The sequence below is a fragment of the Paramormyrops kingsleyae genome, chromosome 19 (assembly GCF_048594095.1).
Source record: "Paramormyrops kingsleyae isolate MSU_618 chromosome 19, PKINGS_0.4, whole genome shotgun sequence".
NCBI lineage: Eukaryota > Metazoa > Chordata > Actinopteri > Osteoglossiformes > Mormyridae > Paramormyrops > Paramormyrops kingsleyae.
This window is the reverse complement of record NC_132815.1, coordinates 25,433,475-25,459,718: the sequence shown is the minus strand read 5'-3', so window position 1 is coordinate 25,459,718 and position 26,244 is coordinate 25,433,475. Positions and strand designations below refer to the sequence as shown.

General features: G+C 41.1%; 2 protein-coding genes across 4 annotated transcripts in view; both read right to left on the bottom strand.

Moving 5' to 3' along the window:
• asap2b (ArfGAP with SH3 domain, ankyrin repeat and PH domain 2b) overlaps positions 1 to 7,948 on the bottom strand; it is a 39,389-nt gene extending 31,441 nt beyond the window's left edge. For both annotated transcript variants that reach the window (XM_023824860.2, XM_072702744.1), the window contains exons 1-2: positions 7,396 to 7,948; positions 565 to 637 (exon numbers count right to left, since the gene is read on the bottom strand). In XM_023824860.2, coding sequence (XP_023680628.1) covers positions 565 to 637; positions 7,396 to 7,521 — 199 coding nt within the window. In that variant the 5' untranslated portion in view covers positions 7,522 to 7,948. The remainder of the gene's footprint in view (positions 1 to 564; positions 638 to 7,395) is intronic.
• Positions 7,949 to 9,777: 1,829 nt separating this feature from the next.
• Positions 9,778 to 25,561, bottom strand: e2f6 (E2F transcription factor 6). 2 transcript variants are annotated; one of them, XM_072702745.1, is made up of 9 exons: positions 25,421 to 25,561; positions 24,965 to 25,160; positions 21,007 to 21,086; positions 17,902 to 17,963; positions 15,560 to 15,788; positions 15,110 to 15,265; positions 14,484 to 14,598; positions 12,799 to 12,958; positions 9,778 to 11,839 (listed from the first exon to the last, which is right to left on the bottom strand). In XM_072702745.1, the coding sequence occupies exons 1-9, from the start codon at positions 25,549 to 25,551 to the stop codon at positions 11,826 to 11,828; spliced, it is 1,143 nt and encodes a 380-aa protein (XP_072558846.1). In that variant the 5' UTR covers positions 25,552 to 25,561; the 3' UTR covers positions 9,778 to 11,825. The 2 variants fall into 2 exon arrangements, with proteins under 2 accessions (XP_072558846.1, XP_072558847.1); XM_072702746.1 differs by lacking the exons at positions 24,965 to 25,160; positions 25,421 to 25,561 and adding an exon at positions 23,125 to 23,588.
• Between the last annotated feature and the right edge of the window lie 683 nt (positions 25,562 to 26,244).

Sequence of the window (26,244 nt, the reverse complement as noted above, 5' to 3'; positions counted from 1 at the left end):
GGGGAAACGCTCCAATAGCAAACTGGAAAGAAAAATCCATTTTACTTGTCTGTAGAGCCAGATTTTATACTGGTGTAGTTCAGGCTAAGCACCATTCTGAGACTGGGCAGCTCACCAAGAGGGTGGACAGAGGAACGGGAGAATCGTATTGTTGATACACATGTAGTGCACACATAGATACTGTATTTGAAACACCAGAATGCCATATAAGGGTGTTATACACAAAAAAGCAGACGGGTACACACACACAGAGCTGTAAGCTAAGGCGATCCACAGTCCTGTCAGGACATGTAGAGATAAGAATGCAAGAAATGTAGCAGCCAGGCCATTCCTGACTGGCAGTAACCCAATCATAAACCGCCCTCTGTGCACGCCCCCTCCTCCTTTGGGGATCATTTTACATCCCTGACTCAGGCTGGGGTTTTCTCAATTAATACTGAAAGGGCGTAGAAAAGGAATGGCATGTAGAACCGCAGCATAGTGAACCCTGTCACCCGCGGTCACAGGGACACACGCCGACAGGCCAAGGAGCAGCAGCAGCTGTTGGTCAGGGAAGCCGCTCACCCATGCCAGAGTTGCAGACAGCCTTCACGGACTTCTTCATCCTCTGCAGCACACTGCGGTCTCCGTCCAGAGCCTAGGGGGAAGAAGGCCTGCCGTCAGTTATCTTTCTTACCCACTCAAGTATCTTTTAGCACCTGGCTGGGAAAGAAGGACTATGCACTCATATAGCATTTAGAGCTGCTCAGGGTTTCAAATGCTTTCAACTTTATCGTCATTATTTACTCTGGTATCTGTATGATCCTACAAAAGAAGAAGTGGTATAGTAAAATTCTAGCAGTGATCTAGTAAAAAATATCTATGCATTTACAGGCACCTCTATATAAACGCCAATTATCTAGCATGTTCTCAACCCTAAGCAGAGCTCACATTTAATCAAACACACATTAAATGCCACAAGTTACTTGTTTCAAGGGTCCCTGCCCCGCAAGAGGAATTCCACAGGAGCATGACTAAAAGCGGCAAGATTTGCTCTAGGAAGTTAATGAACGTGTGGAATAACTTTTTTTGAGGTGATAATGAAGTCACTTGGGGCGAAACAACTACAACTAGAGGTGGGCGATAAATCGATTTTTATCTATTAATTCGAATTTACAGTTCAGGACGATGTGTTTTTATGAAAATCGATTTTATTACTTATTTTACACGCGAGCGCCAAAAGCGGAACTAATGCGACGCACCGTTCTACACGGGTAAATTAGGGCGCCGCACCCAAACACTGTAGCGGATTCACAAACAACATGGCAATGGTTCGGTTTTCCGCCATCGGACACAGACCAAACAAGTCCTCGTTGCAAAGTCTGTTTAAAAACTGTTGCAACCAAAGGAAGCAGCACGACAAATTTATTCCAGCACCTAAAGCAGAGGCACACAGCAGAGTGGAAGAAGTGCAGCTCCAAGCGAAATGAAAATACCCGCAGCACCATTACAACATCCAAAGTTAAGCAAGCAACGGTCCCTGACACGTTTTCGAACGGTGTGCTATATGATAAGACATGGTGCCCATACATACTGTGGAAAAGCCGGGATTCATTAACATGCTAAAACGTTTTACAAGTTTCTACAAGCGTTTACAATGGTGTGGTTTGCCATCTCACAAGCATCTTTTTCGGCTTGTCAGATTGCACTTTAACTCTAAAGTAAAAAAACAAATCAAAATAAAGTTAAAACTTGTTTTGAACCATTTATTTGTCATCTGTAGTTTGATTTTGAGTAGGGGAGGGGGAAATCGATTAAAATCGAAAATCAGATTTACTGTGAAAAAAATAGATTTCATTTTTAGGCCATAAAAATATAAATATATATAAATATATATATTTTTAACCCAAACACCAGCTGCCCAATTCTTTCTGTTCTGTGGCTCCAGGTAAACATCACTCCAATCATGCTTTTGTCTGTTATAATACTGTATAAAGTAGACATACACATACCTGGGCTCATCACACAAACTAATGGGAGGTAACATAGCCTTGCTCTGGATGTAGCTTGCAGCTTAAGGGTATCATTTTTAAAGCTACAGACAAAACTTCCAACACCTTTTTGATAAATGCAATTTCAGTCATTTGGAACAAAACATGTAATGCCATATTTTTGAGATGGTATAAGACCAATTCAACACTTCTCGGACATTGTAATCCGTCCACTCTGCTACATTTTTGAGTGGTATGTTTTAATTGAATTTTTTGTACAAAAGAGTAACTCAAAATGTCTACAGAAGTCCTTGTCGTACCAACGTAAACAGCTTAGGAAGAAAACATTTCAAAATTCCGGTGACTCACCCATAGCCTGGCCCTAATTCATACACAAATATGCTGAGTTGTCTTAGGGTGTTTGCACATATAGTCAAACTCAGTTTGCTTTAAGTGGATCAGAAAGTATGCCAAAAGAGAGAGAATTCAGTTCTCTTTGGATTCACATTGGCAAAGACTTATTTAACTATTAGAGACTTATGCGTAAGTGTAATGTATCTGAAGAATTCATAACAATGTTCTGATATTTGTGATATTGACACTGTATGGTAACCTGTAACAGCCAAAAAGCACAGAGAAAAGTGAAGTGAGCTGGGTGCACATTCTGTTCACATATCAACAAACAAAACTGCTAAGTAACTTGAAATGAACCGAACTTTAGGTGGTTTGAGTTCAGTTTGCTTATGGGAGGTCTGAATTCATTTGGAACATTCACATATGGCTCGTTTGCGTGAGAAATGCACCAATTCCACTTATATTGGCTAAATCAAGCCAAGTGTGAATTTGCCCTTAGAAAAAACTTCCTTCTTTGAGCACAGAACCAGTAAAAGGTGAGGAAAGGCCTAGATTTAACTAAATAAATTTGGTCAAGTAAAAGTTTAAGCTGCTCTACAGTTGGTCTTCAGAAGCAAGTTTTGTTGTGTCTTGTTCTGTAGCTGAAGGTAATTAGTGGAATTTTGGCTAATAAACAGAATTACGATTCAAGCAACCCACTAGTTTGTATGAAATAAATCAGTGTCTATATAGAGACGTTTCCAGAAACACTTTCAAAATTAAACATGTCCTTGCTATATACAGATGCTTGGTATGTCTCAAAATCAAACCTCATGCCAAGAAATGCAAATCAGTGTTTTTGCTGTCCTTTCTTAATGACTGTGGAAGGCAGCTCTTGCAGTTATTTTTCTATTTAATTTATTTATTACACACTTATCCAAAGTGACATTAAATTGCAAAAGACGGGTCAGACGGTCCCTGAAGTAACTAACTGAGGTTGAGGGCCTTGCACAAGAAGCCAGTGGTGACATCATGATGCCAATCACAGACTTTGACCGGGGCCACCAGCTGATCACGGGTACGCAGTCCTAACCCACAGAGCCACGCACTGCCTGAACAAAGGGATGCACCCTCTTTTAGACACAACCCACAATGCGAGGTAAGCACCACAAGTCCAACTCCAAAAGAATGTTCCGGAAAAAACTGAGCCACTTGTAAGAGTTAGCAAAGTTAGCACTGGCTTGTTTGTCCTCAAGTCACTTGATATTGATATTTTCTCATCAAAGCCAACATTCCTCAAAGACCCCAAGTTGTTTTCATTGAAAATATGTCACAGACACAAAAACCATGCAACAAACCGTCACTCCCTCCTGGTCACTGTGTGCCACCTGCCGGAAAAGAACAAAGCCATTCAGCGTTTCCTCATAAGGAGCTACTCCATTTCCTGCTTTGAACTGTACACCTTTGTCAGAGATGCCCCCACAAAAAATAACACAGGTGTTTATGAGGTGGTGGTCATGTGACTCAGAGAACTTTGGAACACGAGAAACTACTTTTTGCGATCCTCAAGAATCATCATAAAATGACTACATCGTCTTCCTGCTAGAACAAGATACTGCTGGGCTGAAATACTGCTAGTTGCTCAGGTGTCATGATACAGAAATCACAGTGGAAAAACAAAAACTCATTATTCCAGGTCTAGTCGTCATCCAGTCAAATGACTCCTGCAATTATATAATTATTTTATGAGAGCTGACTTCAGGAAGAAAAAAAAACAGCAACACTGAAAATCTTTCACAAATGAGGTCATTGCTATTGCACAGTGATGGCTGGTTGTAAATACAGATGCTCCCCGGGTTACGGTGGGGTTACATTCCAATAAACTTAACGTAATGCAAAAGTGCATTTTTAATACTATAAACCTACCCGAGCCTAGCCTACCTTAATTAGCCCACAGTTGGGCAAAACCGTATTTTATAATACAGTGCTGCATATCTCATGTAATTTATTGAATAATGTACGGAAAGTGAAAAACAGAATGGAATTGGAATGCCCATCGTAAAGTCGCAATATCGTAACAAGGAGCATCATAACCCAGGGAGCGTCTGTACAGGATAAAGCTAAAGAAACCTGGTTTTGACCGCTTGGTTAAAGGCAGACTGCTGTGGTGTCATTTAGCAGCTGATTTCATATGCAAACAACTGCGAGAAGCTCTTCACAGAAACAGAACAGACAAAAAACAGATGAAGGAGGAGCAGGAGATGGATGGTATGGTAGGCATGCTGGGACTGGATTAGGTCAGCCTCAGGCAGTGTGAGCACTCCTTCTGAAGGAAGGCGTGACCTGGAGACCCTGACTTACACACAGTGAGACCAGAAAGCCAGATGATAACAATGATACTTGATTTGCCATTTGTACAAGTATGAGCACATACAGGAGACGCACATACGAGTGACAGTCAAACCTGGGGTCCAGCCATTTATCCGGCAGCCCCAAAGCATTTTTCGAGGTTATGGGTCCTGCTCAAAGGCCCAACACTGACACAGCTACTCTGTTGACCATGGGATTTGAACCAGATTTGATCACAGGCACAGAGCCCTTCACCCCCCCAAAGGCCCAACACTGACACAGCTACTCTGTTGACCATGGGATTTGAACCAGATTTGATCACAGGCACAGAGCCCTTCACCCCCCCCCCCCTTGAGGCAGTCGTGAAATGTGATGGGAGGGTGCAGCACAGGTGCAGGTGTGAGCCACTGGATAAACCCATATATAACCCTAACAAAGTTCACTGGGCTTCCCCTATAAAAGTATGGAGAATACTGGTATTTACTATTTAATTGCTATTATTACTATGTTACTAAGTCATCCCGTGCTATACAAACAGTGCAGCCCAAATAGTTTTGTTTAAACTATGCTTCTTCTTATTGCGTTTTATTGAGTTTTAAAATGACTTCACAAAATCAGTGATCCTGTGTTCTGGCTTTACAGGTCCCTGATTGTGGGTCGGTCCCTTGGGAGAGAGTTCCAGTGGCACCAGCGTTTACCACCACCGTCTACATGGGGCCCCCAATGTTTGGGGCCTGCCTGTTAGCCAGAAACCGCCACTACAATAAATATTAAATAAACACATTCCTTATTTAGGAGATGCTGAAGTATCATATTCTGCTTACCAGCTAGTTAGTTACTATATTCTCGAATGATCTCGCTAGCTGCTTATTTTGAAACATCTGGAGGGTAGGTGAAGTTTTGCATGTGGCCACAGAAACAGTACAAAATGCCTGAGTGGCACGAACGCTTCAGCTGAACACCGAAAACGTTACACAGCTGTGTGTGCTGATGATACCTCTGCATGATCAGTGCACCCCAAGAAAGGACAAGTAACCCAACAGCCAAGGGGCATCAGACAGTGCAGCCATCACATCGCAGCATGCTAATTAATTTAGCCGCTTGGATGATAAAATTAAAGGCAGCAATAAATGACTGAAGCTCTTAAGATATGAACCAATTAATCTGACACACACTGTTTTACGTTGCAGCCTTATTTACTATATAAGCGGCAGCAGCCATGTCAAAAGCACACTTTTTATCTTCATGTCATGAAAAATTCCTGCTGTCCTTAGTTCTGCACTGATACTACTGAGGACTTCCCCAGTTTTCATCCTACCTTGTGAGATTTTACATCTCAAAGCCAAAAAAAAAAAATCCCTGCGTAATAGAAGTCAATGTGTCGACTGTTGCAAGCAAAAAAAAAATCTGGTAACACTTTACTTGAGGGGGCACAAATATGTAGCATTATGCTATCACTTATGTATTAATTAACCACAAACTAAGTCTGAGTTACATACTGATCTCATGTTCGTTGACATCTTTTATCTCAAGTAATTACTACACTTGTTATTGTATCTATAGGGCATTGACACGAGCAAGTTACCACATGCAGATTCTCATCATGGTGACTTACGGTTTTTAGGTCATTTATAAGCGCAGCTGCAATGCAGTTAAAATCTATAAGACGCTGCACTCGTTTTAACTCGTGTAACATACGGAAAACTTCAATTACCAAGATAAAATAGGATATTGAAACATGTGCCTGAAATGCCTCTAAAGAAAGCTTCTCGACAAGCCTGATTGAACATGTGGAGAAACTTTTAATCCGATAATTTATTCACGGTAACCAAAAATGCTTCCAGTCAGTTGCACAATATACATACACAATTTATGTTTGAAGATTGATGCAGGAAACAAACAAACACAAAAAACAAACATATAATCGACATTAAGAGTGCACATATATGATTGAATTTAATCGAGTTGTAAACGCATAACAGTTTAATAAAAATCAATACAATAATCCCTACTTTAACTTATAATGAACATTAACGTATACTCGTTCAAGACTGGAATAATGAGTTTCCTCCCGGAACTGCATATGGCAAGATATACAACAAAACGACACCTGCGTTCTGACTTCTGACATTATTAAAATGTAGGTTTTTTTTTTTATATATTTAGACTTATAACCTAACATTTATCAGGAGCAATTTGATGAAAAGGGGAAGTTATTCTAGCGGCAGGACAGGTAGGGCCTCAGATTCGGACGTTTACGATTACATATACGATTGTGGAAAAACTAGATACGCCATCAAACCAACTAAACAGGAAGGAAAATGTATAACTGTATAACCCATAAGCGGCAGATATAAGCAGCGACATTTGAGTTCACCTTATGCTGGTGTCCGCTTTGGTGTGTCTAGCAGACCCACAGTGCATTCAACCGCAAGTTTCACGCTTTTAACCACAAGTTAAATGAACACTTCACCTTTCGCGGTAGTTAGTGAGCGCTGGATTATTCTAATCTGTTATGGAAATTACAGCGGAATATGAGGCAAGTAAAATTGCATGTACCATTAAGATGATCTGAATATTAACAGAAAAATATACTATGTTCAGCATTTTTGACCCTACCGGATCACCTTGAAATAAAACTATGCGATATTCATCTGACAGATATTTAAATGAAGAAGTCAACTGCGGGCGTGTAAAAGCAACAATGTGATCTTGTCATGGTGTTCATGGGGCTTTGACTCACCTCTTCCAAAGCGGCAACTGTGCTCCTACAATGAGACATGCGAGTGGTGAAATTTGAAGTAGTGGGCGCTTTGTAATCTTCATTGGTCTCGACTATAAATTCCGAAACTGTAATCTGATCCGGCATTTTGTTAGGAGTCGTTTAACAATATCCCAGTAACGTTAAAATATTGATGGAATTGAAATCCCCTTAAGTCCAACACCAGAATACAAGTGTAAAAATCGCATCTGTCGAAATCAGTCAGAGTAAGCCATAGCTGTAGTTCTGCTATTCCCACCAGGATTTCCGAGTAAATTCAAAACCAGCCGATAAACTCGGAGTCGCCGTCGAGGGTGTCGCCTTGGAAAACGAACACGCTGCTTTCAACTTTACAAATTGCACGCGTCAAAGTCTTTTTAAATTACATCTGTTTATTTCTGATTAAAAGTGTAAAAAGTGTTTTCCTCACAGGACTAACACAAAAAAGTTCCGAACAATCAAAACAGCCCGTGCGCTCTGAAGACGGGGCAGGTTTCCAGAGCAGTAACGTGTTAAAGGTGCAGGAGGAGGTGACAGTGCGCGCTATTCGGGCAACAAAAAGGGGGGCTGTTCCGGACCAATCAGAGCGGGGCGGGGGCGTGGTCACAGCGCAGATCCGTGCGGCATCCGGGGCCTTTATCCAGGTGAGGCGCGCAGGTAGGAGAGCGCGCTCCGGTGCGTTACGCAGCTTGTCTTTTTAATTTAAGACAAGCTCCTTTCGCAGATGATATCGTTTGTTTACTTCTTTTTTGTTTTGTAACTTGTTTCGCGCAGTTACTGATTTGTTTGAGTGAGTTGAAAAATGACCCATAGCTAAACCGGTGTATTAAATCACGTAGCTGAAATATTTAAGGAATAATGAACGACATGACGTGCATTACCAGGGTTGCCAGCTCTCACACATCTGTCGTGACACTCACGCTTTCACTCTCAAACTCACGCAATAAAACTTACGGCAAATCTATATTATTCTATTATAAACCTAAAATTATCTATATAAAAATTGTTGGGTAGTTTGCAAATCCTCCAGACTATTTACAAGGTAATAAAACTTTTACATACATGTCTGTGCGGTGCAGACTTGTCTCGAATTGAACATCCTACTCCAGCCAGCTGACCAGAGTTGGCAACCCTGATGAGCTGGGGCGGTAAACAGGGATAAACTGTAATTAAAAATCGGCCCTGGTCTTTGGGGTCTCCCACGATAACGTATGCAGGATGGCTAGTCCAGCGCTGGCTGTTAATACTGAAACCGAGAAACTGTAACTTTGCAGTTGCGACATACTTCTGGCTTACTTAATTGTGTGATGCCGCCTTGAGCAATCACCCTTCTTTCCTTCTTTCCTGTAAATTACATTCTATGACGGTGCATCATGCGTTATCATTAATATTGATACAGTTTTTATATCAACATCGAACAATAGTAAAATTTTTGGAATTCATGTCAAACGTTGGTTCAATTTCATAAAAAGGAAAACCAGGTTTTTATATATATATATAAAAAAAACGCACTTAATTTTTCCAGTATGTTAACGATTTTTCAACCTGTTAATTCGTTTTTACTTGACTCCTAACTTGGTATAAAGTGCTCGTTCTGTTATTTCACATATGCGGAAGTATTTTGTTAATTAAGCTCGAATTTTTGTTCCACGTGTTACAGCATTCTTGTTCTGCATAGTTCAACGCCCATATCAATATCTGTTCTTACTGTATTCTCAAACATGCACATTGCAAGTCGACATTGCTTGAGATTTAAATATGTGATCTGGAATGTTTACTTGACATTGCTGAAGTGGTTTATTCATCATTAGTTAGGATGCTGGCCCAGAGCCACCAAAACACTATTTACAGGACCTGTTATATTTTTGTAAAAAAAAACACAGCTACTTATGATACATCAGATAAACATTGATTCACCTTGCAAAGGTGTAGAAATGTTCATCTTGATTGATGCAACTGCTTTAGCAGATATCACTACAGCCACTTTTTAAAATAGAAATGTTATAGCTGGTTCTAGGAAATAAGTGGCTGACATTCCAGGTTTTTCTGGTATGAAGAGTAAAAAAAACAGACAATCGTCATATGCTCTTACTGGTCACTGGCTATTAGCTGACACACAGATATCTGAAACCAGCCACCCGCTATAGGGCTGTCACAGCACACATATTTCTTGCGTGCTGCATGGTTACATCATTTTCGGTTCAATATGCACAGTGAACCCCCCATGTTACTTAAATCAATTTTTTGGAACATTTTGGTTTCCCAATAAATGATACAAACTAAGGCTATAGCAGTGATTATCACTACAGATGTGTGACCATACTCAGTAGTAGAGAACACAGAATTTCATAATTTATGATGCAGTTAAATTTTTATATTTAATCATTTATTTTTAGTGTGCAAATGAACATCTCCATGGTTTTGTTATTCAGACATATCAACAGACATTGCCTTATTTTTGGTTTATAACTGTTCCTCATTTTTAATTAAAATTGCAAACACAGTTTCAAAACAAATTCTGTTTACCTGTTGTACCAAAATTGTTTGGAGCTCCTAAGGTGTCAGGGCTGGAAAGTATTCCTTTGAAACAGATGTGTTCCCTTGCAATACTTAAGTAATCACAAATCCTCTGGAATTAAGCATTAATACTATATCTGTGTATTTAAGACCAGATTTAAAGTAAAAAAAAGAACATGATAATGATGCATTAGCGTTGGGTGTGTCAGAAAGTGTGGCACAGCAGCAAATGAGTGCACAACATGTATAGGTCACAGGACAGGATTACGAGGGCAGGCAAAAGAGATAAAAAACAAACAAACATCTAACCCTGTCCCTTTAGGGGCTGTGTAAAATTGCACCAAACCGTTAACCCATAACCAGGGTGTGTTCCGAACCATAAATTTTGTGTACCATTACACTCCTATGCTGCTGGCAATCAATCACGAGGCTCAAGCGACAAGAAGAATTTTGCTTCTTCATCAGGGATGAATGTGGGTAATATTTTGCAAATGAGTGAGAACATTATTGTTCTGAGAAGTTCACCAAATTACCTAGACAATGCGGCACCCCCCAGTGGTGTCCAGTGGTATTTAGGCTTGGTCAAGGCAAGCCAAGCTGTGCATGATTTTAGTCCTCAAGAGCACTAAACTGATTAATCATTTGTGCTATTGTCCTCATGCACACGGTTTACATCAAAACGGAAGGCTTGCTTACAAAACAATCCATAGACATCCCATATATTTAATATTGACAGAAATGAATTGCTTTGTAGTCTCCTCATCCCAGATGCACATGCAGACAACATTTTCAGTGCAACATAACCCAGTAAAAGGCACCAAGGGCTCTAGGTGATGGCTAGAGAATAATTTTGTCTGTGGTTCTAAGTTTTATTCAGTGTTTTGGGAACAAAAAAATCCAGCCTCCCAATCAGCCATGGCAGACAAGTCAAACTTTTTGTTAAAGCGTGGGGAAAAAACAAAGCACCGAAGCTCATATTATAAAGCATTACAGAAGGAAATCAGGTGGCCTGAATGACAGTGGGAATAACAAAATAGGGGCATCAAATCACATTGTAAATTCACAGTTATTAATGTTAAATGGCGTGGGTGATAAAGTAAGGGTGAGCTATACAGGCATGGTAAATATGGGATTCAACCAATTCACACGGTGCACCAGACCAATGACACATACCCTTGATGCAAACCATTAGACTCCATTCAAAACACAAACAACAACATTGGCTCATTCAACATTTATAGGTCCCACTGGCCTTGGCATAAAATTTCGATGGTAAATTTAGAACTAACAAGCAGCCCTTTAGGGTTACATTAAAATAAATAAAGCAGAATTAAGAATTTGCAGTAAATTATACTAGTGGTTTCAAATGATTTTTCACTTGTTGTTTCGATACAAATCCACAACTACTTACAGCAAGTGGAGAGGTAACTTGCATATGTACGATTACGGCTGTACCTGATCAGATAAACTACACTGAACTGGAGGGAACAGACAGGCCACCACCTTGATCTGCGAAATATTCCAGCTGCCAGTTTCCATCAGGCAACTTGAACAAGGAAACCGAAGGCATTCGGCAATGCAGTAAAGCAAACCACAATGTTTTATTTTTCGCATTTATATATGTGAATATATATATATATTTATAAATATAAAAATAAATCTTTGTACAATCATCTGACCATTCTTAAAATCTCAAGTATGTAAACCATGGGGTCTGGTCCATTGATTTGTTGTCTTTCAATTTCCAAAAGAACAGTAATCCACTTCTCCAAGAATGAGGGTTCCTTGACAAAGAGAAGTCCAGATTGAAATAGGCTGTTTAGTGTTACTTGGTATCTGTAGGGTTCGGAGATTCCTACAGCAGAAGAGAAGCTCCCTTTGGTGCCATGCACAGATCAATGGGTGGAGTCTGCAGGACAGAGAAAGGATGACTGATCTTCAACAAACTGCAGAAAAGAATACTGCCAAGCTAACAAGATGCCTGATCCAAACATGGACACACGGATGTGCTCATGAATCTAACAGACCCTGTGGCACAGAAAGAACTTGGGCAAAAAAAAAAAATAACCGGCACGCTGCCCTTACTGAAAAGTCAGACAGTGCCCCTATATACAAGAACATTCTAGAAGCGAAAGCATTTATCACTGTGGGTTTTACTGTGATCTGATCCATAACCTTTGCAGCAACAGTTCAGGGGTTGCAAATGAACTTATTAACTTATGGACATGTTATAGAAAATACTGGAATCTCTCATAACTAGAACAGATCAGCTCAAGAACAAGTGTTTTTTAACTCTGAACTGTTGCATTAGTTATATGTAAAACACTATCACTTCAATTAATGCCTGTACATTACAGAATACAACGTGCAAGATCGAAGGCATCTGCTCTTTGTGGGAATCTCCAAAGTAGGCTTGTTTGCTTCCATCCATTGCTGGTCTGTTTTTTTTTTTTTATAAATATAATGATATTATTATTATTATTATTAATAATAATGGATACTTTATTGATCCCTGTGGGGAAATTCCCTACGCCTCCTCCAACTTGCTCTCTGAAGGTGACAGCAAGCTGGCTGTGAAGACCCACAGACGTAGCGAGGCCAGGCTCAAACCAGCGTCCTTCTGATCACAGGCATGGAGGTTAAGCCCACTGAGCCACACACTGCCCCCCAAAACAGATGAAGTTGCCCAGAGGCCAGCCTCGAACCCATGACCAAAGGGTTACCAGTCTCACCAGCCGCACGCTAAACCCACCGAGCTATGCGGCGGTTCGACTAAAGGGCTCCCCTAATTCCTGATTCTGAGAGCAAGTAGCAGCCAGCCTCTCGGGTCTTTAAATACCCAGCCGGCGCAGTAAGGGCTTTCCATACCTGTTTGGAGGGCTGTCACGTGAATCCTGCCGTTTTCCAGAGACATGAAGTGGCCCGACTCGGTCCCCACTGCCCCCTGGCTCCCGTCGATCCCATCTGTCTCACACAGCAGCACCTTGACTGGGCCTTTTGAGCTTTTCAAGCGGATCTGTATGCTATCCTGAGAAGAGACAAGTCCCGGTCAGCTTGGCCAGACTGCCAATGGATTGCTTATGTGACTGGGAACCTCCCCCCCCCCCCAACAGTCTATAACCAGTAAAGAAGCATATACACTCACCTAAAGGATTATTAGGAACACCATACTAATACGGTGTTTGACCCCCTTTCGCCTTCAGAACTGCCATAATTCTACGTGGCATTGATTCAACAAGGTGCTGAAAGCATTCTTTAGAAATGTTGGCCCATATTGATAGGATAGCATCTTGCAGTTGATGGAGATTTGTGGGATGCACATCCAGGGCACGAAGCTCCCGTTCCACCACATCCCAAAGATGCTCTATTGGGTTGAGATCTGGTGACTGTGGGGGCCATTTTAGTACAGTGAACTCATTGTCATGTTCAAGAAACCAATTTGAAATGATTCGAGCTTTGTGACATGGTGCATTATCCTGCTGGAAGTAGCCATCAGAGGATGGGTACATGGTGCTCATAAAGGGATGGACATGGTCAGAAACAATGCTCAGGTAGGCCGTGGCATTTAAACGATGCCCAATTGGCACTAAGGGGCCTAAAGTGTGCCAAGAAAACATCCCCCACACCATTACACCACCACCACCAGCCTGCACAGTGGTAACAAGGCATGATGGATCCATGTTCTCATTCTGTTTACGCCAAATTCTGACTCTACCATTTGAATGTCTCAACAGAAATCGAGACTCATCAGACCAGGCAACATTTTTCCAGTCTTCAACTGTCCAATTTTGGTGAGCTCGTGCAAATTGTAGCCTCTTTTTCCTACTTGTAGTGGAGATGAGTGGTACCCGGTGGGGTCTTCTGCTGTTGTAGCCCATCCGCCTCAAGGTTGTGCGTGTTGTGGCTTCACAAATGCTTTGCTGCATACCTCGGTTGTAACGAGTGGTTATTTCAGTCAAAGTTGCTCTTCTATCAGCTTGAATCAGTCGGCCCATTCTCCTCTGACCTCTAGCATCAACAAGGCATTTTCGCCCACAGGACTGCCGCATACTGGATGTTTTTCCCTTTGCACACCATTCTTTGTAAACCCTAGAAATGGTTGTGCGTGAAAATCCCAGTAACTGAGCAGATTGTGAAATACTCAGACCGGCCTGTCTGGCACCAACAACCATGCCACGCTCAAAATTGCTTAAATCACCTTTCTTTCCCATTCTGACATTCAGTTTGGAGTTCAGGAGATTGTCTTGACCAGGACCACACCCCTAAATGCTTTGAAGCAACTGCCATGTGATTAGATAATTGCATTAATGAGAAATTGAACAGGTGTTCCTAATAATCCTTTAGGTGAGTGTATGTGGCTTTGAATGAAGATCAAATTGTACCAAATTCCCATATATGAAATGTGCATGCGTGTCTGTCCCTGTAATCAATTGGACCTCAAATCTCTCTTGTTTTCTCCATTATTGATTTGATAAGTCCCTGATAGCCACCGACTGGGAAGAGATTTCTCCTGATCATGATTTTTCTTTGTACTTTTTGAGTTTGCAGCTTACCTCCCTGGGAGCAGGGACCTCCAGCTTGGTTTCCTCAGGAGCTCTGATCGCAATGATCACCTGGTCCTGGAAGGCCTTGATCCTGCAGATGTCCTCATGTGTCACATAGGCTGAGGTGATGGCTGTCAAGGACTAATGCAAACAGCCAAGGACTTATTATTCAAGACTAATGACTTAAATGTAACAAAGTCATTTTGAAGAAATGTCACGATTTGTAAAACTCTGACCCATATATGATCAATCAGAATTTTGTGACTCAAAGAGCAATTCAGTTTCATACATAGATTGAAGCAATTCTCAAATGTGAAAATGACTCTTTAGATCATTTAAGTTTGAACTTCTAGGTACAGAAGCAAAAAAGTGGATCACTGAGCTAGCGCTGAGACTAACTGGCATCCTGCCCATAGGATACCCTTAACTACACGTTAAGTCCACATTTTTGCTCCCTCCCAGCTCCCAAGCAAAAATGTGAACTGGCGGTCGTTGAGGACTGGATTGGGAAACACTGCTCTCTGGTCTGACCGGATCGTCCATTTGTCAAAAAGTAGGAATGGAGATTTTGGTGCTCTGGGACTCATTAGAGCACCAGGGTGTGACGGATGATGGCCATCGTGCGGAAAGGATATTCAGTGACGTCCTTCTGGTCTGTCAGGGAGAAGAGCTGGTGAGCGCAGTCTTTTATGAGCTCGTCCAGGGCTTCCTCCACAGCTGTCAGGTTCAGCAGCTCCTCCCTCAGCTTCAAAAGCCACTGGCTGGGCAGCTCACTGGTAGGAATGGAACCACTGAAACAACATAGAGGAAGGTAGGAGTCAACCGCTGTAGTACACACTGGCCCGACTCCCTGGCGCAATCACGTGTCTGGCCCATCGCAATGCCAACCAATCACAGATTTTCTTGGAGCATTGTAGATAGGAAGGAAACAAGCCAATTTTTTAAGACAGGCTTTTGGAAATCTCTCTCCGGCCCTCCTCAGGGTTCTGAGACCAACCCTACAACTTAGATTTGGACCCACGCATGAATAGACACATGCTCAGTAAGAGGACCATGCCAGTTCAGGGGTGCCTAACAGAACTTACACCCATTGGATCTGGTTGGTGGTCCGTTTCTTGATGAGCTGGATGCCACTCAGCACGTTGGTGACGTCGTACACCCGCCTCTTACGTGCTCCGAGCAGCCGGGCCGCCTCGTTGAGGTCCAGCACACCCTCTGGAGCCATGTACAGGAGGTCCATGAAGCGCTTGGTGAGCCGCCCCAGTGATACATCACACCTGTACTTTGTCTGCGGGGAGGGTGGTGGTCTGTTGCCTGTAGCGAGGGTGTAGATTTTTGAGGTCAGTGCTTAGATAGCCTCTCCAGAGTACAATATGGGCACAAAGCATCCATAAGTTCTGAAAGAAACTGCCTGAAGCAAATCAAGCTTATTATTACATGAAAATGGTTTATTTACAATAGTGAATCATGCTCATTTGCTACATTGTATTATTTTCATCTTAAGAAATAGAACTCTAATCAGCATCAGTGATAACTGACACACCTTTTAGCCCAGTTTCAAACATATCAAAGATCATATCATTTCACAGAATTTAACTTCAACAATAAACCTTACATTACTAAAATGTAAAAAACAGTCAGTCTCATCTTTTATAAAAGGGATCCCCGACTAGTAAGACATGTTGGCCTTAGAAGATTAACGTTGGTGTCAGCTATGTAAATGTAATATAAAAAAACTCTATATCTTTATTTTTAATAAAAGTTTTAGAAAATTCTTTCACTCGTAGGCCGCCATTGTTGTTTACGTTTCAAAGCATTCTGGGTAGTGACGTCACATGGTTGCTCCGTCCTCGGCCTAATTGGCTTGACAGTACAGTGTGATGAACGCGTCTTCCGTTCAGCCTTTTCAGTTTGAGCCCGAGCGCACTATAAATCAGGAGGACAACGCGGAAGACAGCACTCGAACTTTAAATGAAAATGAAGAGATCAGAAATCAGAGAGGTGAGGAAGCGAGAGTGGGACATAATCGATGGTGTCTGTGTGGCAACTGCTTGTCAATGCCGACCGAGAGGGAGAGTGTTTGCTGTAAAGAGCTCCGCTTTCTGTCAGCAGCTGTCCAGGGTAAGCATATGGATCAAACTATCGTATGATAACGTATTCAATATAAATGTTATGCTCATCTACCGTTGTCATTTGATTCATGAAAATATACAGTAAAACGCTATAACAAGATGCTCTGGTTATTTACAGACATTCCGTGTATCACAGCACACGAGAACTAACTGTTCCTCAAAAACTAGAAAAACCCTCATTTCTTTATGTGTGTTAGCTGAAGCTTGTGATTCCTGTGTGCTTTGAGAGAGTTCAGATGAACTTACACTGTATTCCAGATCAGAATGACTGTACCGTCGCTCCTGTTCGCTATGTTCATCATCTGAGAGGAACAGATCCTGGGAGTTACTAACATTATCCTCCTCTACTCGTTTGTCCAACTCAGTGTCGCTCAGTGTTTACCTGGGTAAGGATGGTCTGTTGTTACCGGATACTGCACACAAGCTGGCCACTGGAGCACTGCATCCGACTTGCTTATATCCGCCTCAGTTGCTGCATCGGTCTTACTTGGAGAACACTGTACGCTTATGGATCTCACTGTAAACTTAACAGCCTCAATTGGTTGACTGTCGGTTTCCTCCAAGATCGGCATGGTCAGAGCGCAGCGCTCCGATGATTCGCTTTCCGTGGCTGCAGCTGTAGGAGCGGGTTGTTTACATGCTAACAGGAGAGCATCCAGCGTCTCCTGTCTTTGGCGTTTCTTAGCACGGTTTTCACTCGCTATGCGCGGGCGGCGTTTAGAGTCCTTGTAGGGGGAAAATTGTAGGCACGGCATTTGGTTTAAGTCTTCGCCTATAACCAGCAGCACCTGTGAGCTCTTTTAGCAGCCTTGGTCGACTAAACGCCTCAAATGCATCAGGGCTGAAGTGCAACGAACACAGCCGCGGGTCTTTATGGAGCTGTACTCGTCCACAAACATTTTCCCATTCTTTTCTTCTTTCCTTGTTGTGAGGAAAGCTGTGAAGGCTCACATCACTTCCCTTGTTGCCTTTCGACTGTGAATTACAACCGAAAGCCGCACAATGTGGCATCGTTTTTGTTTTCCGGCTATAGCGACAGAGAAGCTTAGCGCCAATAGTTCACCTCTCAACCCGACTGCAACCTTCTGACGTCATCGACCCAGAGTGCATTGCACACTCAAAATAATGGTGCCACCCATAGTTCAAATTGTGTATTAAACTGTTAAGATTTTCTAAATAATGAAAATATTTCACGTGATTCTAACTATGTTTTTTTTTTGTAGGAGGGAGTGATTATAGCATATTTCGGCTTACATGCCTTACTAGACGGGATCCCTTTAAACCATGCCCCATACCTTTCGTTTTGGGAATACTGTCTTTTGGGTCTATCTCCTCTTCAGTTTTTGTGAGGTTATTCCTGGGGTGGAAAAGGCATAGTTGGTTTTAGTAATAATAATCTAGCAGGCATTCACACATCAAGTTACACTTGCATAATTTTATATATGGATGTTCTGGAGGTGGGGCTAGGTTGGGGAACAACTGTGAGCTATGGCCTAGTAATCAGGCGTTTGCCAGATGCTTGTTCACATCACAGAGCAAATCATGCATTTTATTCCAGATGCCTACCAGTTCAAGAGCCTAAGTATCTATGTTCTTTCCTTAAAAATCCCTGTATTTCATAGCTCTTGTTGGCATAACAAAAAACTGGCCTCACTCTGTGCCAAAGCCCAGAAGCAGGGCTGTGCGATATGAGCAAAATCTCACAAGTCATCTCACATCCCGATAACGATATATATATCGCAGCTGCACCTCATATTTATGGATTTTTTCTACAAATTAGCTGTGGTATAAATTGTAACGTTGCAGACAAATAGGTAAGTGATCCAGAAATGGGAAATATGCAAAACCCATTTCACATGGACAGATCGCTCCATATTTTTGTGGATATGATTTTACACAACACAAATAAAAAATACAAATTTGTGGACAGTGATGTATTTGGGATTTTTTTCTACAGAGCAATTGCCGTATATGGAGCCCCTAAGGGTGGGAAAATATTTTTCGAAATAGTATGACTTGCCTTGTGTTAGAGTGGAAAATGTATTACTTTTATCATATTAAGTATGTGTGTTAGCATTATGTAATATATATGTATCAGCCCCTGCGTCTAGTGACAGGGCAGAACAAAGTGGTCCCTAGACGCCGAGGGATGAGAGAACAGGAACTATAACTCTGGGTGGGGAATAGGCTTGTCAACATGGCCAAGGAGGCCTACCCTGGGTTGTATAGCGTTTCCTGATAAACCTTTGTCTGTAAAGGTACTAGCAGTATTAACAGTTTAAACTACGCCCCATGTAAGCCCCTCCCGCCAAGTATAAATAAAGAAGCCAAGGGACTGCCCGGTGTGACACTGAACTGAGGCGCAGATACTGTCTGTTGCATCTAAGTGAGTGGGCACCCTTGCGCAAGTAAAAGATAAGAAGTGTGCTGTCTCTTTAAGTCCTGAGTCCCAGAAGTGCATGTGTGGAGTGGCAAGCGACAGCGCTTCCTCCACATAGGTGAGGGTGAGAGGGGGTCAAAGCTACGGCGCTTTCCTCCAGCTCCCCAACACCTTGCAATACTTTTTCTGTTCTGTTGGGTCCATTTAAAGTACACAAGATAGAATTAATGGACTAATATGTATAAATCTAAATAAAACAGACGTGTCCAGTGCTTTAAGCATTAAACTATGGGGGACAATGCTTTTGATAAAAGATATTACAGCCGGAAAATTTAATGTAAAGTTAACTATGACACCGTGGTAAAATTAATGTTTAAACCCAAAACCCCTGTCAGGTATACCTCCCTGGAATTCTCACTTAATGATGTATGTGGGGATATGCAGATCTATACTGAAATATTCCAGAAAGTGGGTTCTAGTTTAAACCTTAACTCCGTGTAACATTGCAAACCATCATCCAAATGATGAAAAAAAGTTGCTGTAAACTGTATTTTGCGACAGCACACAAATGATAGACATTTTTATTTCGTTATCTAATATATATTGTCATATCACACAGCCCTATCCAGAAGGTTGTAGGTTCCAGTCCTGTGTCTGTGTAATGGAATCACCTTTGTGCCCATGAGCAAGGCCCTTAACTCCAACTGCACCAGGAAAACTGACACCACTATCTGACCTCACACGTACATTGCTCTGGACAAAAGAGTCTGCTTAATGTAATATAAATGTCTGACTACACACTAACTAAAGAGTCATCCTAATGCCAGACTATTTGTTATCGATTTGCCATGGTCTGATTTTAGGAGTGAATCCTCAGTCCTTCCAAGTTCATACTGTTTGTATAATTGTATAAAATCCTGAAACCAACAGTTCTGATGGCAGGTCCCAAACACACAATTAAATAAGACAGTAGGGTACAGGTACTAGAGCTGGGCAGTACGACCAAAAATTTATATCACGCTATTTTTCTGAGTTATATCGGTTTCACTGTATACGACGGTATTTATTTATTTAAGTATGACTGGGCATTTACCACATTTTACAGGACATTTTCGTTTTACGTTTTTGTATTGTTCCCACATTAACTATATTATTTTATTATTAGCCATTGCGTGTATCCGCTACCTTAATGATAACATATGACTAACGTGTTTGTTGGCTAACTGCTTATAGATAAACGGCTAATGTTAAGGTGCGCGCCGGCCAAGTTAACATTTTTGATAAGTGTTTAATAGTTCATTGTTGCAGAACGGGATGTCTGTCTTTAAGATGCTTCGGCAAGTTTGACGTGCTACTTGACTTCGTCGCCACAACTTTGTAGCAGTGTTTGCATAGAAGCTTATCGACATCCTTAGCCTTTCCATGCTCGTCTGCAGAATACTTCCAAACGGCACTTTTGCGCTTTTTTTTTATTAAAGCAGCTTGCGAAGTGCCTTCAACTGCAGCATATGCCATGATCGGCCAACTCGGTATGCGAGTGTTAACCAGCGCGAATGCGTTCAGCGGCAACTGAGAGGAGTGCAGTGGCTGAATGAGTGCATGTACACGTGCCTGCGCTGCAGTGGTGCTCTGTGAAGTGTGGCGAATGGCAAAAACCTCACTATTGGTATCAACAATGTTGAAATTAAGTATCTAAATCAGATACTAATTTTTAATATTGATTAGTATTTGAGAATCGATTTTTTTGACAACCCCAGTCTCTCATTATTTTCAACTCCAGCGTCAGCTATATCTTCTGTATCTGATCTATCGCGGTACATTTTTAGCAGTGCAGCAGTGAAAAAGGTCTCCCCTTAAACAGCTTCCAGCTGCGCCACTTTCCGAAGATTGTTTAGGCTATTTAAACCGGTATTGTGGTATAAGAATTTCATGTCATAACAATAATAAAAAACGGTTTTTGGTATGAACCGGTACACCGCCCAACACTAACAGGTACATCCTACAGTCACACGAAACTTACTCAGCGTCATCCTCAAAACCTTCACAAGCCTCATTCTCCCACGTCTGTTCCTCATCAATTCTGTCTCCGCTGTAGTCATTCTGAAATGGAAACGCAAACATCACTTAAAATTCAGGGCAATTATGAGGTGGTCAATGATAATTTCTTTTTTGTAAAGGGTTTATGATTCACTGGGTTTGGTTACTATGCTTCTTTCTTTTGTGATGCATCTAATGCCAACAAGCAGGAATTACTTAGTTTTTCATCTTATATAAATATTTAAAATCACATAAAAGGCCTATAGAGGATGGTGTCCCATTACGCCTTTCAGCTGTGGATAGCTTCCGTTCTGACTGCCACCTGAAATTTGTTTACCTTTTACCTTTACTGTTTTCATAGTGAATTACCAACCACATGTAGGAAAACATCTGATGATGAGAACTACATCTGAATCTCAGAAGTCTAACCGAATTTAATACGTTCAGAACTCCGGATCCAATCCTAAAAAGTTCGAGTTGTGATCAAATTTTCCCCATAAGAAATAATGGAAAACCAATTAATTGGTTCACGCCCCCAAAAATTTACACCTAAATATGTTTTTTTTTTTTGCATTTAAACACAAAATGAACCGGATAAAACAAGACAAGCATATACTGTACTAAACACATCTAAGCACATTTATCAAAACAGTATTTTGTAAAGTAAGAAAATAAATGTATCCAAACAATGTCTAAAGTTAAAAAAAAAACTGTGTCCTGCCCTGATCGTCCGCTCCTTCCGTGTGCCACGCCCCCTCGTTAACCCCGTGTGGAATCCCCGTGTGATCAGCCGTTTCTGGTTGTTGTCATTAGCCCTCTGCATTTCCCCAGTCCTGTCATTGTATTGTCTGTCTGCGTTTTGCCTGCCTTACCCGTAATTAAACCCCGTATTCCCGATACCCTGACGTCTGCGCCTTTGTCTCCGTTGCGTCCGCTTGGCACGATAATATTATTATAATTCAATGTATTAATGGTTTATTATTAAATTAATTAATAAGACATCTTTATTTTTAAATGTATTTTATTATATAATAATTACTGTTACTGTCTATCATTGTCTAAATGTATCTTTACTGTCTAAATATATGTATTCAGGTAGTGTAAACATGCACGATACTATAACAGCGAATGCGAGGCTGAGACTGAAGCGTTACCCTTTGTTTCCCCTGAGAGACGTGCGGCGTGACTGATTTCCCCGCGCGTACAAGTTATCCTAGGTCGGCGTTCACGGTTTGACTTATGAGATTCAGATGTAGTTCTAACTCTTTTTTTTCGAACTGGTTGGTTCGACTTTTAAGAAATTCGAGTTCTAATGAGTTCGAGAACTGAGGTACCACTGTACTGCTTAAAAACCTCATTTGTAAACAGAAATATTATAAAGTGTGCAGATTCAGATGCAACACATAATTAACACGAAATTCAGCCAAGAGAAAACTAGGAAAAAATCTTACAAACCGAAGCTACATTGTATTATGCGAGAGCTAGTTATTAAAATAACTAGTTCGAAAACAACCTGCATAAAGGGACTGCTAAGCCTATAAGCGGTGGTTAAATTTGCAATTACCCAAAGCCAAAGTGAATGTATATTTGAAAAAAGCAGGAACCACCTCGAAAGGAAAGGTGTGCTGCACGCAAGAGTTTATGATCGTGCCGACCACCGCAATGATGTTTACGGGTCTGAAGAAGCGCAAAAGTAAAAACAAATCGAACTTTTCTTCAACATAAAAACAGATGACACTGTTGTATGAACCTTGTCGAGCTTCCTGAAATATGGAAACCACTAATATTCATTACTGCTACCAGTTATGTACGTAATTTCCCAGTTTTAAGTGGTTGCAGTACAGCTATAAGGAATACGAAAATTAAGACTGGCCATGATCTGATAAAGTAACCGTTCATACGAGCCAGAGCTCATCTGTATTATTTGCATATCTGGCATTTCCTGTGTCAAATTTAGCTATTTTTTGGCGGAATATCGAAAACATATATAATGTCCGTAATCGTTATATAATCCCAAAACTGTAGTCCTCCAGGCATAATAAATCAGACGTGCAGAACAATGCTGTCTCATTTCATCCAACGTCGATCCGGTCGATGTCACCTGCAAATCGTCCACGTCCGACAGGTCGGCGAGCTCTTCAGATTCAGCAGGCAAAGCCAGCGTCCCGTCCAGATATGGGGGCATAATAGGGATTGCATCTTCGCTGATCCCGTGCTGTGTGATATGATCTTTCAGAAAGTGGTCCTCGCAGATGCGGTGCTCCTCCGAAGGAACTTTGTCCGTCTCTCTGAGAGCGGCGAGCCACACTTTAACCCGGGCCTGATCCTTGGGGAAGCTGAAAAACCGCTTGCGAGGTCGATTCGTAAACTCCGAGTCGGGGTAACTTTTGTTTGGGCAGCCCTGGACCATGCATCTTACCATGGTCAGCGAAGCGTCGGCGTACGTCAAAAATGATCGCACAAAGACTATTTACGTTCTCCTCCTTACCGGGCAGGAAGCAGACTTCGCAGCCGACCGGATCCGCACATTATCACGTGACACCAACTAACCAATGGCTGTCCTAGGAAAGAGGAAATGACCTAACCGGATGGCCAAAACCATAGATGTAAAAACGTAGATACCTCATTGGCCGCTGGGCCGCAGCTGGCTGTCGCCGCTATGCGTCTGCGCGTCCGCCATACTGGAGCGGTCAAGAGCCGCTAGTAAACAAACACAATGAATATGGAAAGATGCAGACTTAACTACAATATCGACTGTAACGCGTAATCGACTGTAATTCTGAACCGATTTTGGAACCGATCGATGAACGGTCATAAACAAATAATCGTGAATTCCGTTTATTTGCTATCGTTACTACTTCGAGCCACTTGATATTATTTTTGCACTATCCTATTGTATATTATTGTAAACTAACATTCTTATTGTATATATTGTATTTCTTATTTCTTAGATATATATATTCCTATTTCTTATATTGTATGTATATCTCTGTCTCTCTTACTGCACTGAACATGTGTATGACAAAAGAATTTCCCTCTGGATAAATAAAGTTCTTCTTATCTTATCTTATCTTATCTAAACGTGAGAAAAATCTTTCTGCCAAAACATTAACAACTTCATCTAACACATGCAGGCTCCCATCTATGAATAGGCAGCTTCAAGCGTGAATTATTTGTAATTTCAGCTTTTGGAAGTTTCCCAAAAAATGTAGATTTCCATATCTACTATATTGTTAGAAAATCACCTGGTTCCCTGTTATTGTTTTAATAAATCAATGTATTAATAAAACATTTTTTGATCCCCGGATTCCATTTAAGAGAATATCCAGTCAAATCATCCGTATATCGAGACAAATACTAAGTCCATCTCTGCAGGATGAACAATTGCCATTACAAACATTTTTTATCATAATCTTCACTTCAATCTAGACATGGGCACACATAATACAATTATGTAATATATAACAATTCTACATACAATCAAGAAATAGAAAACCACAGTGATACAGAAATCAGCTTTGTTATCTAACAGATGCAGCTTACTATATATGTAATGTTTGCTTATAATTTCAACTAAAATATACCTGAAAACAACTAAACTTTATTTGACAAATCAAACTTCCATACATTGTTTTCAGTTATAAAGAGAGGCATGTATCCCCTTTCCCTTTGATAATCTAAATACCCTATATGAAACAGGCCAGTCAGATTAAACTATTTTAATGAAATAATGAGACAAAAACAATATAGGTAAAAAGGTAATAAAAATAACCCTCACAACAATGTTTTGGTGATGACCAAAGAATCTATATTAGAACACTCTAAAAGGGACGCTCATTTTCAATATCAGGTTTAGTTATGCTCATCATTCGAGTTAGTTTCCACTATTTATTAACACTGTTTACCACGAAAAAAATCTTATGACTGTATTATACGCTAACCTTGTTGAGATGGTCTGGAAAGGAAGCAAAAACCGAAGGGATCACACTTTCCCTCAGACGTACAATTTGCCCAGTTCTGTCAAAATCATCTGCCTTGAAATGACAGCTACAGAGAACTGTGGTATCATTGGGCTTAAAGTCTTTCCGTCGGACAGCTATCGCCCAAGCTTTCCTTAATCCAGGATCTTTGGGAAACCTTTGACAAAAACATGTTAAAATTAGTTCTGGCACGTGGATGAATGGTGTAGCTAGCAAGATTATCATGGTTTAGGCTAGTTCAAGTGTATAACCTCATAAGTGCAAACACATTCCAGCTTTAACAATTATTCATATCATTATGTTTTCGTTAGTTAGCCATCATCACAACGGTGAGGGGTCATTTCCAGGATAGTCTGAAGTGACAGCTCATGTTCACTAATTTACATAACAGTAAAATACAACAAAATTGCCACTTACTTGTGAAAAGTTATCCCGCGATGCCTGTTTTCAAGGCTTCGTCTGTTTCTACACCTGAACGCTGCACACGCTTGCGGCATTTTTTCCACGCGGTCCGCTATGAATGATTCAAGTGCTGACCGCCCTAACATGGCGACCGCGCAGGCACATATCCAATCACAAACGCGCTATCTACCTTTTCATATCTATGGCCAAAGCTCTTCGCCAGTAGGTTGCAATTGAGCAGAAGTAGTGAGCTATTGGAAAATCTGTTGTCCTCGCATCACATTTTTTCATGTTATCATTCGAATGAATATAGCTGTGTTTTAATGTGTATGAATCATTTTCGAGAAGTATCATTATATGGCATTCCAAATGGGGGGGCTATGTCAGAGTAGTTATTCAATTACATAGACACTTGGGGGCACTCATCCTATCGTAGGTGTATACGCCATAATAAAATCTGTATATTTCCCTGTAACAGAAATATCTTAAATCTATAATCGTGTGCCTCAAGACTTCTACAGTACATTCGTAACAATTAATGAAGTGAATTGATAGCTTTGGGGGCGGGGTATCGTCAGGTATTAATACAGTAATTCAATGTATAATCTGTGACCGCTTTTCTGTCATTTTCGAAAGCAGGTTTTCACTAAATAGTAACTTTAAAGACATGCATCTGTGTTATCTTGCGCCCCTTGATTTTTTGTCAATGAAGATTTTTTTCAATAAACCTTCTAGGTTCAATAAACCTAAATACACGACACCACCATATCTTATTCAGAAGCAACGTTATAGCTTATGGAAAGTCGACATAAGTAAATTCATTCAACACTCAAGTGCTG

Excerpts from the sequence above, each read along its gene's own strand:
- e2f6 (XM_072702745.1), bottom strand. The coding sequence starts at position 25,551 with ATGTTAGGGCGGTCAGCACTTGAATCATTCATAGCGGACCGCGTGGAA. Across the intron at positions 25,161-25,420 it reads CGCGGGATAACTTTTCACAA|GTTTCCCAAAGATCCTGGAT; the intron begins GTAAGTGGCAAT and ends TTTTTGTCAAAG. Across the intron at positions 15,266-15,559 it reads ACCAACCAGATCCAATGGGT|TGGTTCCATTCCTACCAGTG; the intron begins GTAAGTTCTGTT and ends ATGTTGTTTCAG.